Source organism: Rhipicephalus microplus, chromosome 2 (genome assembly GCF_043290135.1).
Source record: "Rhipicephalus microplus isolate Deutch F79 chromosome 2, USDA_Rmic, whole genome shotgun sequence".
NCBI classification, from domain to species: Eukaryota; Metazoa; Arthropoda; class Arachnida; order Ixodida; family Ixodidae; genus Rhipicephalus; species Rhipicephalus microplus.
In genome coordinates, this window is record NC_134701.1 from 263,849,839 (window position 1) to 263,865,121 (window position 15,283).

General features: G+C 42.4%; 1 protein-coding gene across 3 annotated transcripts in view; it reads left to right on the forward strand.

Annotated features, from left to right (window-relative positions):
* The window catches only part of swm (Zinc finger protein swm), a 104,568-nt gene that overhangs the window by 77,413 nt on the left and 11,872 nt on the right, over positions 1-15,283 (forward strand). For all 3 annotated transcript variants that reach the window (XM_075880662.1, XM_037421072.2, XM_075880673.1), the window contains 4 exons: positions 3,442-3,600; positions 4,018-4,125; positions 7,736-7,942; positions 9,599-9,679. In XM_075880662.1, the coding sequence (XP_075736777.1) occupies positions 3,442-3,600; positions 4,018-4,125; positions 7,736-7,942; positions 9,599-9,679 (555 nt within the window). The remainder of the gene's footprint in view (positions 1-3,441; positions 3,601-4,017; positions 4,126-7,735; positions 7,943-9,598; positions 9,680-15,283) is intronic.

Genomic DNA, 15,283 nt, shown 5'->3' on the forward strand with positions numbered 1-15,283 from the left:
GGTGGGAAAAGAGGTGAATATTAAAAAGAAAAAAGATAGCATCTTGGGTTTTATGGGCTAGAACTGATAGTGGGGTAACCTGGATGAACTGTGACGACCAAGGGCACTTTAGTAATTGCTTAGATGTTTAAGTACTACATGGGCATTAACTGCAACATTTCACCAGCTCATGGTAATGTGGCTACCAAAGCAGGAATAAAACCAACAGCTTAGTTCATACTCAACGCAGCTACAAAAGCATTTTTTTTTTTTTGTAATGCAGTGCTACCACATAAAAAGAGGTATAAAAAAATTGTTCAACACGTGAATTTAAACCAAAGCTTTATAGTCACAAGTTCAATAGCACAGTCATAACTTCCCGACTGGTACAGGCAATTTATTTTTTTTTTTGTGCAATAACAGACTGAAATAGCTAACAAATGTACTATTTTCAACATAAATACCATATGGTAAAGTAAAAGATTACTGCTTAAAAAAAGGCTTCTCTTGATCATTTGATATTTGATTCGTCTTTAAAGCGACGTACTCGTATTCGTTTCGCATTTGAAGTGTTTGATTTTCGTGCACGTCTACTGAAAAAGGATGATAATGATGATGTTTCTGCAAGAAAGTTCGTAGTCTCTGTGTTGTTAGACATCATGGACTATTTTACCAAGACATATGGGCACTGCCACCTTAGCTGTTACACAAATGTTTTTTTATTTTTGCATTTTATGACATGATAATGTCAAGAAATGCCAAATTCGCCAACCCAACCATTTTAATGTGTATAGTATGTTCAGCATAGTGTTGTTTGTCTTGTTGCTCAAGATTAAAAACAGCAAGGTTATCAGCCCAATATGGCGACACCCAAACCCTTTCTTGAGATGGTCTATAGCCCGTCGAAACATTGCCTAGTGCGCATACCACTGGTACATAACCACAGTCTGTAACATTTGATTCGACCTTGCAGCAATATGTCGCTTGGAAATTTACGTTGGTTCTTGTCCAGCTTCCATCGTCTAACCCATTAGATGTCAACTGTACATGGAACTACAGCAGCACAGTAGACTCTCGACAATTCGAACTCTGATAAATCAAAGTTTCGGTTTATTCAAACACAAATGAAATTTTGGTTGACCCATTCTTTTCACTGTATTTTAATGCTGCTTGATTTGAAGTGCCCCAATGCACTAGTTCAGTCCATTCAAACTTTTTGCTTGTCCATCCTAGAAATATCTGCTGCGTTAGTTGTCTCTAGCTGAGCATTCGTGTTTTTATGTCACTTACAATTGCAAATAAAGCCGATTGCCTGCTTTAAAAGCTGCCAAATTAAACCAAATTGCATGCACAATCGTTCGAATGTTGACTGAGGAACAAAAATATATAAAAAATCGAAACGGCCTTGATTTAAATCTTTTGTGTGCCGAATATTTCTCTAAAAGTCCCCTGCAACATTTAGGAGTTACAGTAGAGTAGTCTCACTATTCTCACATGACGCTTCGTAAACCATATGCCACAAAAGTTTTTGCAATCTGTCAATAACTAGCTGAGTTACAGGTACCTATTTGTTGCTGACTTCAAGCGATTTATTCTCCGTCCATGACAGCGAGTGCATTTAAAGCTATATATACAGGGAGGGAGGATGAGAAGGGGTTAAAAAGATGCATCCCTTTGCCAGAGCAAGTCATGACCTTGAGTACTTTTTTTTCTTTAAATGCACAACTTACTTTCAGCATGGTCACGACCATGACAGGGGTTTGTGGCATTCATTCTGTGGTGGCCACAATAACTGTACAGCAAATAGTCAACTGCTCAGATGTAGGTATATGGCGGAGAAATTGGGGTATATATGACTTCATTTATAAAAGAAGAGGGAGTGATTTCTAGCGACTTTGCGAATCATTTGTAAGTTTTAGGCTGCATGCCACACTTTAATGATTGGCTCGCGTGTTCATGGGAGCTATGGTTTGCAATTGGCAGTAGCGTTTTCTGACCATCTTCAAAAAATGTTTCAGGGCTTTCTAGTCACTTTCTTTGCAGTACACCAATGACATGCACGAAAGTGTTTTAATAGACAGGGGCTATCAGTTGTTGTGGGACACTACACATTTCGCTCATTAATTGCACTCATTGTTTTATAACAAGTAACAGCACGATAGTTAATCATGTGTGTGATGTTGCTGTGCCCTGAGAAACAACAAACATCACAATTCTAGTTGACACGTTGGCGTGAATCACATCTATGGGAACTTCTAGTTGCCGTATTTACTCCTGTAATGAATGCACTCGCATGATAAACGCACCCCCTACATTCATCCACTGCAGTCCCGCTAACCAACACCTGGTGCCTGCTCACCCGTTTGATCTCTTTCGTTTTTTTTTTATTATTATTATTATTATGCCAACCCACTTCGGCTCGCTCCCTCCCTAATCACCCGTTGCCGCGTGCCATATTGTTTTTCTTTCTTTGTGTGCGCGGCACGTTCCCCCGTATTTTTCATCTATGCGCCACAGCGGGGTTCACGAACGGTGCATGTGTAGAGATATCGCAGCTGATAAGCACACAGCCAGAGAAGGTCACGATACTGCTTGCGCCAACTGAAAGTCGCTTCCTGCGAATATGAAACATTAAAACACAGCCTCGTGCACGCTATTTTCGAGCGGCGACGACAGGATTTGCTGTCGCGAAGGGTGATTTGTCGTTATCGCGTCGTAGGTTTTTTGTAAAACCAGAAAAATCATTTATTCAGAAAATATCGTGAGGATTTCCACAACATGGTAGCAACCCTAATTATTCGCGTGTACAGGAAAATCTCATGTGGAAGCGAGGTGGCGGCCGTATTTTGTCGTTAAACTTGTTATCAACGGTTAGTTTTGATTCTTCGTGGATAGCTTGCTGCAATGTTGGTTACTTGCTACAATGTTAGCGACATCGACACGGTCGTCCTGCTAGGTTGCCGCGAAGTTGGCAAAGTGCGTCGTAGCGCACGCTTTTAGGCGCCCCTTGAGATCACAGCAAATACCACTGTTGCGGTTAAACGATTGTGAGAAAAGGTAGCCGCAAAATGCTTTTACGGTGCACACGGGCGGCGTAGGGACAGTTTGCAGAAGATAGCGCTACCGAAAATGAGTAAAGTGGAACAAAGAAGTTGTTTCCAAACATTGTACACGTATGTCAATTGCGAATTACTAAATGAACTAACTTTTTTTTCTCATTATTGCATTTTTTGCTTCTCCTGAAAACGTGTTCAAAAAATTTATCTTGCATAATAAACGCACCCCCCAACTTTGCTCAGATTTTTCGAGAAAAAAATGCGTTCATTAGGTGAGCAAATACGGTATTCAAACAAAATACTGAGTTCCTTTATATCCTTCAAATCCTTCAGGCATAATCATCAAGAGTCTACTGTATGTGAAAATTGCTGACAAGTGAAACATTGCCCACTTTTGTTTTTGCAGACGATAGCCACCCTGCAGCCGGTGATCGAGAAGCTACAGGTCGACTTCAAGAAGGTGACCAATGAGCTGATTTCTAGTAGGGCGCTCAAGGCAGGAACGACGACGTCTGCATTGGCTGGGCTCAAAGCGGACGTGCCACATGGTCCACTCGGGAGAACGGTCAGTTCTTGGAACAGCCTATTGTAGGCTAATCGCCATGCAACACTAAAACCTGTTACCCTAGCAACAACACATAAACAACTGGTTACCTATTGTACATTATTGGCATGTGCTAGAATCATTGCCTTGTACCTTCTTTCCTGGATCATGGTACACCCATTTTCACACATACACATTGTCTAAATTACGTCCTCTAATTATTCTGTGAGCACTCCCTGCATGTTATAGTAAAAACTTGTGTACTGCATTGAATTTAGACCATGCACTGCAGCTTTTTGTCTTTTCTCTTCTTGTTTGCTCGTTAACAGCTTTTATGTAAGCCATGCAGCTCCCCTGCAGAAAAGCAAAAAGTACTTGCTAAGCATCAAGGAAAGCAATAGCTTAAGTGTTACTCTACTTCTTTTTCTGTATCTTCAGCAAGCTGAGAAGGAGCTCCTTGATGCCGAAATGGACCTTTACAACAAAATGCATCGCGGTGACGACACGACGGCATTGCGGAAGCGAGTTCAAGAGCTCAGGCAACAAGTGAGTCACGGTTGTCGTGATCCGTTCACCCCAGCAGTTCCACGAAGCGAAATTGAAGGATGCTTATGCTATCAGATAAATATATTATGAAACTTCATTTTCTATACGGTAGACTCTCGTTAAGCGGAACCAAAAGGGACAAGGAAAGCATGTTCCGTTCTAACAGGAGTTACATTTACCAAGAGAGAAATGAACAGGGGAGCAGAATGCTACTATAAAACCAATCTCATTAGTGATAGTGGTTTTATTTAAGCAGCGATTCTAATTTAAAAAATTTCGTTTAATGAGAGTTTACTGTAGATTTTTTTCCCTACATTTTGTTTTATGTTTCTTTGCGTTCATTGTTGTGCATATGCACACCAATTTTGTTCCCTGAAAAAAAAAAAAAAAAAAGTGGCTTACTTAGTGCATTTTCTGTCTTACTTTCTCCTCTCTCTTTTTTCTTTTTCTTTCCTTTATGCACATACCATTCCAAGTGTTTTTTACAGCTGTGAAAGAAAACGTACACTTACTGAGCACACTTCTCCAATAATGTCAGGCTGAGCCTTAGAAAATTAGCGTGTTATGTGGTTTTGTTGAGGGAAGTTCCTTACAAAAATTGATTCAGGCAGTCTAGAAAGTCTGCCCCGCCGTGGTGGTCTAGTGGCTAAGGTACTCGGCTGCTGACCCGCAGGTCGCGGGTCCGAATCCCGGCTGCGGCGGCTGCATTTCTGATGGAGGTGGAAATGTTGTAGGCCCGTGTGCTCAGATTTGGGTGCACGTTAAAAGGACCCCAGGTGGTCGAAATTTCCGGAGCCCTCCACTACGGCGTCTCTCATAATCATATGGTGGTTTTGGGACGTTAAACCCCACATATCAATCAATCATCTAGACAGTCTAAAAGATTGGTTTAGACATTCTAGTCTGTTGATTGTCTAAAGCTAATTATTTCTGGGATAGGCAGTACCACAGATGTGAATTATTTAGGCTTCTCACAGTCCTACTCATTTCGGTTAGCTGTGTTCTCCTGTTAAAAATCCATCCCATCTGCAGTACTTTTAAAGAATAATTGTGGGGTTTTATAGGTGAACTGAGCATTCCTTATATATTGGTGAAGAGATTTTTGTAGCTACAAGGACTAAAGCAGCTGCATTGTTTGGATTGTTGAATGTCATTAGATATTGGCATTTTCTCCTCCTTTTGAAACTATGTTTCAAGGGGTTTACTTTATGCCCAGCTGGTGCTGAAGCCTAGCTCGGATTCTTGCCACACACAGTTGTACTGTGCATGTGTCACTGTCTCCTTTATATAGACCGAGTCATCGCTGATACAGCGGGTTTGGGCAAATAAGGCCAGCACTTAGGTCAACAAAGAACACTTTAAGGGGGGACGCGGTTTTGGGATCGCGCAAAATGGTAAAAAAATTGATTTTTTTGAAACTAAAGTTTTCAGTTTTGGAACCCTTTTTCTATGTGGTTCCAAAATATCTACTCTAAAAGCTGTGCTGAAGTGCTTCGGAAAATACGTTTTACCCGCCTAGGTAGCAAAACTTTTTCTGGAAATGGCGAGAAAGCGGCTATTTTCAAAAAATTATAGCTTCGCGATGCTTAGGCCGGAGCTGGCTTCTTGGGCTCATCTGAAAGAGCATTTCTCCGTGTTCAACTCTGTGAGCAACTGTTTGCTCCGAAAGCCAGTTTTGTTGCTCCAAAACGCATTTTGTCTGCTCCAAAAGCTGTTCCAAAGCAGCCCAAGTACCGTAATTGCTCGAATCTAACGCGCACCTTTTTCCGGTTAAGCGAGTTCATAAATCGCATGCGCGTTAGAATCGAGTACGAACAAAAAAAATACGTTCAATCTATCGCCATCGGCAAATCCAAAATGGCCGCCCCCTACGTGCGTCGGCATGGCGCGTCGGCCATTTCTGCCTATGTGTTTCCCATGTGCGGCACTTCGTACGTGTGCTGAGGAGTTCGTCATCTAGTAGTGCATTAGCATCGACGGCGTAGAAGGGCCGACTCCAAAAACTCGAGTGCACCACGATGCCGCTTTTAAAAGAAAAGTCATCGCGTGTGCAGAAACGGACGAAAATCAGGCCGCATCGCGATCGTTCGGAGTTCCGGAAACGTGCGTGCGGGACCGGTGGAAACAAAAGCAGAAGATTGTCGACAGCAAAGCTTCACGCAAATGCTTCAGTGGACCACAGCAGAGTCGGTTTCCGCAAATTAAAGAGCTGCTCGGCGAGTATGTGCTTGAGCAGCGAGCGGCACAGCGGCCCGTGACGACAGAACTGCTCCAAGTGTGGGCTATGCAATTAGTCTTAGAAAAAGGTCTAATGCGGAGCCAGTTTAAAGCGAGCAGGTGCTGGCTAACTAACTTTACGAAGAGAAAAGGCTTTTCCCTCCGAAGGTGAACGGACATATGCGAAAAGTTTTGTGGAGGAGTACGATGAAAAGCTTCACAGTTTTCAGAGGTTCGTCCTAAACTTGCGGCACAACAACGGCTACCTGCTTGGGCAAATCGGGAATGTCGATCAGACGCCTCTTTACTTCGACATGCCTGGCACCACAACCGTCGAGGAGAAGGGGGCGAAGGAAGTTCGCGTGCTGACATCGGTCCACGGTAAAACTACAGTGACGGCAATGCTCTGTTACATGTCAGATGGGCATAAGCTTCCCCCGTACCTCATATTTAAATGGAAGATGTTCCCGAAAGGAGTTGTTTTTTCGAGTGGTGTGATCGTTCGGGCCAGCAAAAACAATGGGTGCGCGTTGCAATTGATGTCTTTTTTTTTTTTTTCGTCGGGGAAATCGGGTGCACGTTACAATCGAGGGCGCGGTAGAATCGAGTAAATACGGTAAATAAAGCACAATTGTCCTGTCTCCACCATCTCCAGTTCGGATCATATCAGCATAATTTTAACTCGTATGCCTAGATCAGAGCCCGTATTACATATTGTTACGAGATGAGATGAAATGGCGTTGTGAAAGAGCAGCGTACTTCTGAGACAGACCTAGAACGCTTCTATCCAACCACACAGTCCAGGCGTCGCTCCACTACTCTTCTTCTTCTTCCGCACCCCGTAGGCTCGCGCATCTTCATTTCAATATTTTAGAGGCAAGATTCGTTGCAACATGATGTGGTTATTTTAAGCAGTTGCGAATACCAATTATTATACTAAAAAAAAATTCTTGTCTCATTTGTGTTTGTGAGTACTGTGCATGTCACGACCATTTTAGCCCTTCAGGTGCGAAATATGATGCACTGTCCGGAAACATTTAAATTTTTCGCAACATAGTTATAAGATGTCGTCACCATTTTAATATTTAACCTTTTGTAATCTTTGCAAGAGCACATGTTTTCGACTGCCAATGATGTAAGAGCATGCAATACTTGGTCATGGTTTATGTAAATAGATCATGTTCTTTTAAACAAGGTTAGTTGTGAGAAGGTTCTGTGTGGCATGTAGTAGTACTTCTTTTTCTGTTCTTGTTATAGCGCTGCCTATTTTATAGGCAGTTTTTGGCAGTTCTTGTGCGGCTGATGCAGCATGTGGCAGCAAGCTGTTGCTTTCGTGCCAATAAACCCTAATAAAGCTAACAGGGTAAGCTATAAAAGCATTGCTTTCCGCTAGGCTCGTGCCCTGGGTCTCCTTGGTGGCCAGTGGAAGGGAAGCAACAGAGGGGGTCCCTCGGGTCGCCGAGGGGCACTCAGAGGAGGAGGCCGTGGAGGTGGCGCTGCCCTGCGAAGAAGCCTCAACGTCATTGACCACCGGCCACGCAAGGTGTTCGTCCAGGGCATGGACGAAGGGGACAAGGAGAACCTACAGGCGCACTTTGCGGTGAGTTTCTGGCCTGCCAAAGTGGTCCCCCACTTGCCGGTCTTTTCAAAACTTCTCAGGCTGAAGTATGCAGAGTTATTCAATCACACCAGCTGCGAAATTCCGTCATGAGACCATCATTGCCACGGACGAGTTTACGGAGATTTGGTAGCTGATGCGCCACCTAGGGGCAATCCCTGGAAACACACTGCATTCTCACGGTCTCTGCAGTATTCGTTGTTGTTGAACTAGTTGCCATAGCAGCAGTCAAGGGAGACACCTTCAATAATGGTTTGAACTCAATTGATGCGTTGTCGTCATAGAAACATAAGCTGCAAGCCTACGAACACTGCTCGCTTCATCATAGACATAACCCTTGGCTTGAGCATAAAAATGCAATTTATTAGGTTGACCTGCCACGGTGTCCAAGTGGTTATAGTGCTCGACTGCTGTGGCAACATCTTTCATAGAGGCGAAAATGCTTGAGGCTTGTTTACTTAAATATTATTACACATTAAAGAAACCTCAGCCATTTGTAATTTACAGAGCCCTCTATCGCGGCATCTTTATAAGCATTTGGTTTGGTTTGGTAAGCCATAATTACTATCATGTATTTATTGGCTTGTCTCACACACAGCTAAAACCACAATCGGTAGACCTCTGTAATTACAGTTAATGAAATGTTCGAATTTTCATACATGGATCCTGTGGGTGGCCTTGCACGTCCTATTATTCGAATACTCTAACCATGAGTGTATTCAAAACACGGCAGTCGTGAATCGACCTATGGATCTTGGGTCAACAGTTCGCAGGCTATTCTGCCATGGCCTGCAAACTTTCTACCACCCCTGTACATATTACCTGCACACTGTTGAATTCCTGTTTGATTAAAAGCCTGTAATGGGGGCTAATTTGAGGGAGACGCTCTTGACATCGGCAAATACCTGTAACTCCGCTCGTATGTGACAGATTCTAAAACGTTTTGCAGCGTGTCATTCATGAAGCACCACACGGCAATACACTCAAACTTCATTATAACAAAGTTACAGCTTCAACAAAAATAAGTTTCTCCGCCGCGGTGGTCTAGTAGCTAAGGTACTTGGCTGCTGACCCGCAGGTCGCGGGATCGTATCTTGGCTGTGGCGGCTGCATTTTGGGTGGAGGCGAAAATGCTGTAGGCCTGGGTGCTCAGATTTGGCCAGGTGGTCAAAAGTTCGGGAGCCCCCCACTACGGCGTCACTCATAATCATATGGTGGTTTTGGGACGTTAAACCCCACATATCAATCAATCAACAAAAATAAGTTTGTTATATCTGAAAATTTATTGTAATGGTATATTCCTAACACTGCATCTATTGCAAGACTGTCTTTTATTTACTTAGCTATAACAGATATTTTGTTATATCCGGGTTTGTTATATCGAGGTATGAGTGAAGTGAGACTATTCCATGAGAACACAGAAAAGTGTAGCAGGGCCCCTTAATGACCCACGTTTCCCCATAGTATCGCACATTTCTGACATCTTTTACCTCTTATAACTTGTAGCCTACTATTAGTTTTCTCTACATGATTTGTCAGCGAGTGATGTTATTCTTGTCATACCTGTGTGTGGTCTTTAGCAGTCAGCTTCCCTTTGTATCAATTACAAGAGCTTTTTATTTCATTAACTATTTGCAGCAATTTGGCGAGGTGGAAGGTGTCGAGCTTCTCAATTCCGGTCTTGTAATTACATTCAAGACACGGAAGGATGCGGAGCTGGTAAGAGCTTTGTTTGAAATTTTTCATTTACGCAGTAACACATAACACATTTATGCAGTAACAGTAATATGCAGTAACACAGATGATGCATTCTCTAAATTGTGTTTCAACTCTTCCCAATATTTTCGTAGTCTTTATGAATTTGGCTTTGTTTTATAAGTTAGTGAATGTTGCATTGTTTAGTAAAAAAATATAGTGGTGTGGGAATCTTTGAAATTTTGAATGTTTTTCAAATAGGGTTTGCTATTCTATTCAATCCACGCTGGAATGTTACCATTTGAACTATTTGAGCTTCCTGAATCCAAATACAGTCAACATCAGATAGAAAATGATCCCTTCAAAGTAGGCTTGTATGAATATTCGCTTCGAATATTCAAATGAATAATAGAGTATTCCAATTCACTTTGATTAGAATTTAAAGTATAGAATATTTCGAAGTACATATCCGACATGAACAAATAAATGTATACTAAACACCGCCTGTAAAGGTGGTTTCACAGCAGTATAGTTATGATGAGCCGTGAAAGCATTTATTTAAGAAAAATTTGCTCCGCCGCAAAGCCCCACTTGAAATTTAAAGGGACCCTGCATCACTTTTTGAGCATTGTCAGCAAATGCTGCCGATTCGTAGTCGAAGCTACCAAGAACACGTGAGCTAAACATTATAGCGCAGCACGTGACTTGTCATTCACAATAAATTCTTATAGCGGTGCTAAGCCATGAAAGCACCTATCCAGGGAATATTTTCTCTGCTGCGAAGCCCCACTTGAACTTTAAAGGGGCCCTGCAACACTTTCAGCATGGTCAGCAAATGTTGTCAAGGCTACCGAGAACACGCGAGCTAAATATTATAGGGCAGCACGTGACTAGGAATTCACAATAAATTCTTAAAGTCAGATAAAATTGGTCTCTTCTCTCGGCAAATGACGCCACAATGTCAAAAATCGCTCGTCACAGCCATTGTACGAGCCATTGGCTGATTTGAGCATGGGCGCTCAGTCGTTACTAGGGCTGCTGCGGGTGGCCAGAACATGTCTGCGCGTACAAGCATGATCGCACTGAAAAGCCGCATATTCAAAGAAAAAAAAAAACGGAAAGAGAAAGAGTGCTCAAGGTCACGACACGCACGTGACATATTTTCTTTCCCTATGCCATCTTTCCCGGCTTTGCTTCAAGCGCTTTTGTCGGGACGAGAAGAAAGAATGCAACTGCAGCTTGTGGCAAATTTTTGCGGTGGTTAATTCATAAGGCAATAAGCTTCTTTAGTGAATCCATTCCATGGCAACTTGAAAAACTGTTGCAAGGTCCCTTAAATGAGCATATTATCCTCAAAATCGATTGATTATTTTTTGAGCTTAAAAAGCTTGTTATGCCGGCTTATACACCCTAGCTGTAATGAATAGTGTTATGTATTTTGCAGGTTATGACTTGCATCCTACTGAAAGTCAAATTCTGCTATTTCTCAAAGTTGTTTCGACTCCCTTTGAATGGAAAAAAAAAATAAAGAAAGCTCTTACATAGAGGCTTTGTTAAAAAGATATTGTGCAAGTTAGTTAGGTCATAATAAATATGCCCATTTTTCTTTTTGCAATATATATTCTGTTCAAATTCGATTTGAAATTATTTGATTAATATCACTATTCACTTCCAACCTAAAATTCACTATTTGCACAAGTCTACTTCATAGTTTTAGTATGCTTCACCTCATTGCGCTTTCATATTGCGGCAGAGCACTGTCTTGTCTGCCACATTATTGAGGTTTTTACAGAAGTTGGAAGAGAGGTTGAGGAAATAGCATCGTTGCTTTTCACATTCGTGTTATCGGCAATTCTGGTTGCACCACATCATGTACATAAATACATTTCGGCATCTGCATTGTTTCATTCCTGATAAGACAACTACAAAATACCACCCCGCCAGCACTTCATCAACCAAGAAAAAAAAAAAAACACTTTCACGTTGCCATCTCACAAGAATATGCTTAGAAATCTTCTCCAACTTTCTTTTTTCTGCAATTTCACTTCAAAGCATTCGTATAATGTGCTGGAAATATTTGAAAACTATTCTGTTCAATTAGCCCCCACACTTCATTGTTTGAATTTGCTTCACACCCATAATATTGCTATTCACACAGTCTCGTCAAAACGTTTTATTTGTGGGTCCTCAGTTTATCAATTGAAGTCACCTGATGGTTAAAGGACATCGGGAGGGTGCTTAGAACTTCTAGCAAGTTTACTCAGACATGTTTTTAAAGCAGTTGACATTCGTGACTTCAAAATCACTGACAAAGTTTGTTGTGTTTAAAACAATGTGTTGCCTCTCAGTATCTGCTGCACCAGGTTTGTTTCAGAGTGTAGACTGCAGTTAGAATTTAACTTAATCATGTGCATATGTACTGTTCCTAAAGCAGAATGTGAGAATGCCACCCAAATTGTGTAAATCTGTGCCATGCTGCCAAGCAACATTGTAATTTCAACTTTAGTCATTTTTGTATAGTCTGTGGCCTAACTCGGTTCGCTTCAGATCTGCTGCACCAGGTTTGTTTCAGAGTGTAGACTGCAGTGAGAATTTAACTTAATCATGTGCATATGTACTGTTCCTAAAGCAGAATGTGAGAATGCCACCCAAATTGTGTAAATCTGTGCCATGCTGCCAAGCAACATTGTAATTTCAACTTTAGTCATTTTTGTATAGTCTGTGGCCTAACTCGGTTCGCTTCAGATTGACACATGTATGAATGTCTAGTACACTTTAGATAATGACTGCTTCTCTTTAGTATGGATTGCCACAATGCAGTCGTTTTTTTGCAGTGAAACATTTTAAAACTGTAAAAGGACCACCCTTACTGAGCATAAATGTTTACTTTAATTATACGTGCATGCACATGGCATAATTGCATTACAATCGTGAAGATGTCTTGTAACTTCATTAGCAGCTATTTAGAGCAGCTTTTGATGTAGTGGTGGCTTTGGAAAATAAATTTAAGCAGAAATGATGGGTGTCACTTAATCTCAGAGTGAATACATTCGAACCCCGCTACAACAAAACTGACAGGTCACGGGAAAAATTTTGTTGGAGGGAAAATTTTGTTGCAGTGAAATCGAAAAATATACCTGATCTGAGCTAGCAAAACAAAAGAAGCTTTATTTCCCAAATTCAAAAAGTGCAGATTGCTTCCTTTTCTTTCCCCGCAGGGTCACGACATGATTCTCACCCATGCATAACAACATCGTGGTGAAACGCACAATGAAATAATGGCCACAACGGCTTTCGTAAAGAAACCTAATAGTTGCACTGACACGCTAACACCAGCAGCTATGCGCTGTCACAGTATGTCCGACAGTGTCGAGATAAAGGCGTGGTATTCGGGAGCGGTGACTTATGCCTTATTCTATGCTATTCTTATGAGACACCAGTTGGGGCTGGCTAATTTTGTTAATAACGCGGACGAAGATCCAATTTTGACTTGTGACCATGCTGGCCAAGTGCGAAAAGAACCAAAAGCATTTGCATTGGAAAAGGCATCATTTCACGATTGGGCCCAGCAGCTTCAGGTAGGAAACTATGAACTGAGCTTCAGCTTCATATTGTCTGTGGCTCAGAAGCAAGCTAGTGGCAAAAGCAGGGCAGTCTCTTTGCTGTCGCTGTTGAGCAATGGCGTCCTCCATGCTTGGTAAAGAGCGGCAGTTTCTGGTGGTGCCAACGTGCATTTATTTTCGTATTTTCATGTCCTGAAAAGGCATCGAAATGTTCAATATTGTTTTTACTGTACAGCATTAAATATCCGAGCCTGAATTTGCATCGTGAAATTTCGTTGAAGCGGAACGGCGGAAGAAAAAGTGTTTTCGCGAAAATACTTATGCATCGACTCCTATGAACTGCTGATGGGGAACCAAAAATTTTTCAGTGTAGCAGAAGTTTCATTAAAACAGCGTTCGTTATAGTGGGGTTCGACTGTAGCATGACAGCGTCACGATGACACTGTAGCAGTGTTGTGAAAACACATCAAGTACAGTCAATGTCCAATTTCCCCGATCCTCAAGGGACCGCGAAAACCTCTGGAAAATCGGGAAATCCCGAGAAACAAATGCACGCGAAAACACAATTTTCAATGGGTAATTTTCGCTGACAGAGGGGGTCGTGGCAAGAGTACAAGGTTCTCATTGCAATTCAGCAAATGCATCATTTAGGTGGCTTTGAGAAGAGCTGAAAGAAAAAAAAAAGAAAAGAAAAAAATTTGATGTGGCCGCCACTGTTACATTTCTAAACACTTAGGAGCAAAAAAATAAAGCCACTCAGTTTTGTTTGCACAGTTTTCTACTTGCCTGTGATGATGTCTGTCTCAATTTTCAGTTAACGTCATGCTGTCACTGCACACCAGTGACAGAGTCAGTGCTCGCGTAAACTCCGAGCTCGGCTGTGTAGGCGCTGCCTCTTCGATCTTAGTGTCGTCGGAATCCTCTGTAACTGGATGGATGATGTCATCATCGATAATTCCGCAAGCAGCTCGAGGTCAGCATCAGTGAACCCTTCAAGGTTCATCCCGGCTGGAATTGAAACACCGGCAACTTGCAGATAGTTGAAGGCAACGTTCGTGGGTGGAGGATCGTCAAACACGCTATCAACTCCTGGCAAAACGGCCGTCTCGGCATCCAGTATGAAGCTCGCATGGTGAAAACTGTTCCGAAAGGATCTCGGTGTCGTCGGAATCCTCCGTAACTGGATGAATGATGTCATCATCGATGAATTCTGCACACAGCTCGAGGTCAGCATCAGCGTCGGCGAAGCCCTTAAGGGTCATCCCGGCTGGAATTGAAACACCGGCAACGTGCAGACGGTCGAAGGCAACGTTCACGGGTAGAAGTTCGTCAAACACGGTGTCCACTCCAGGCAAAACGGCCGTCTCGGCGTCCAGTATGAAGCTCGCGTGGCGAAAACAGTTCTGGAAGGTCTGTTGCGTGACCGCTTTTCCTGAGTCTGCAAGCATGCCAACGGCACAGCATAGGTAAACAGCGTAGTTTTTGCCACTGTCAGAGCACAGGCTGCACAGCACCATAACAGCACCATGCGGCCTACACTACAGCTGGCAACGGATTGCGGCATTTTTGGTTTCAAGGGTATGGCAGCCACGCCGCGGTGGGTTCGAGCATCCGAAAATGACAAAAATGATGGCTTCGATAGCGACTTTGAGTGTGCGGTTAGCGGTAGAAAGTTTTAATTTCGGACTTTTAATAAATTAACTCTATGGGGAACTTGACGGTGCCACAGATGAGTCCGGGAAATCGGGAATGTTTGGAATTTCGGGCGTCCGAGAAAGCGAACAGCGACTGTACCTTAATATGCGTACTTTTTCATGGATATCCTTAAAGGCATGACATTTCTCCTGATGAAGCATGCACATGTGTAGTACAAGTTGTGGAGGATCGTTTTTAGTACTGGGGTCACGTAGTTTGAATTCTGTCATCAGAATGTTTACGTCTTTATTTACAGTTATTCTTTGTACATGCGCACCTTACTGACATTGTTTGCACATGCATGTGGATGGGCGGATGAGTGATATCAAACCGTAACCCGGATGACATTAGGCCAGAAAAAAAAGATTGC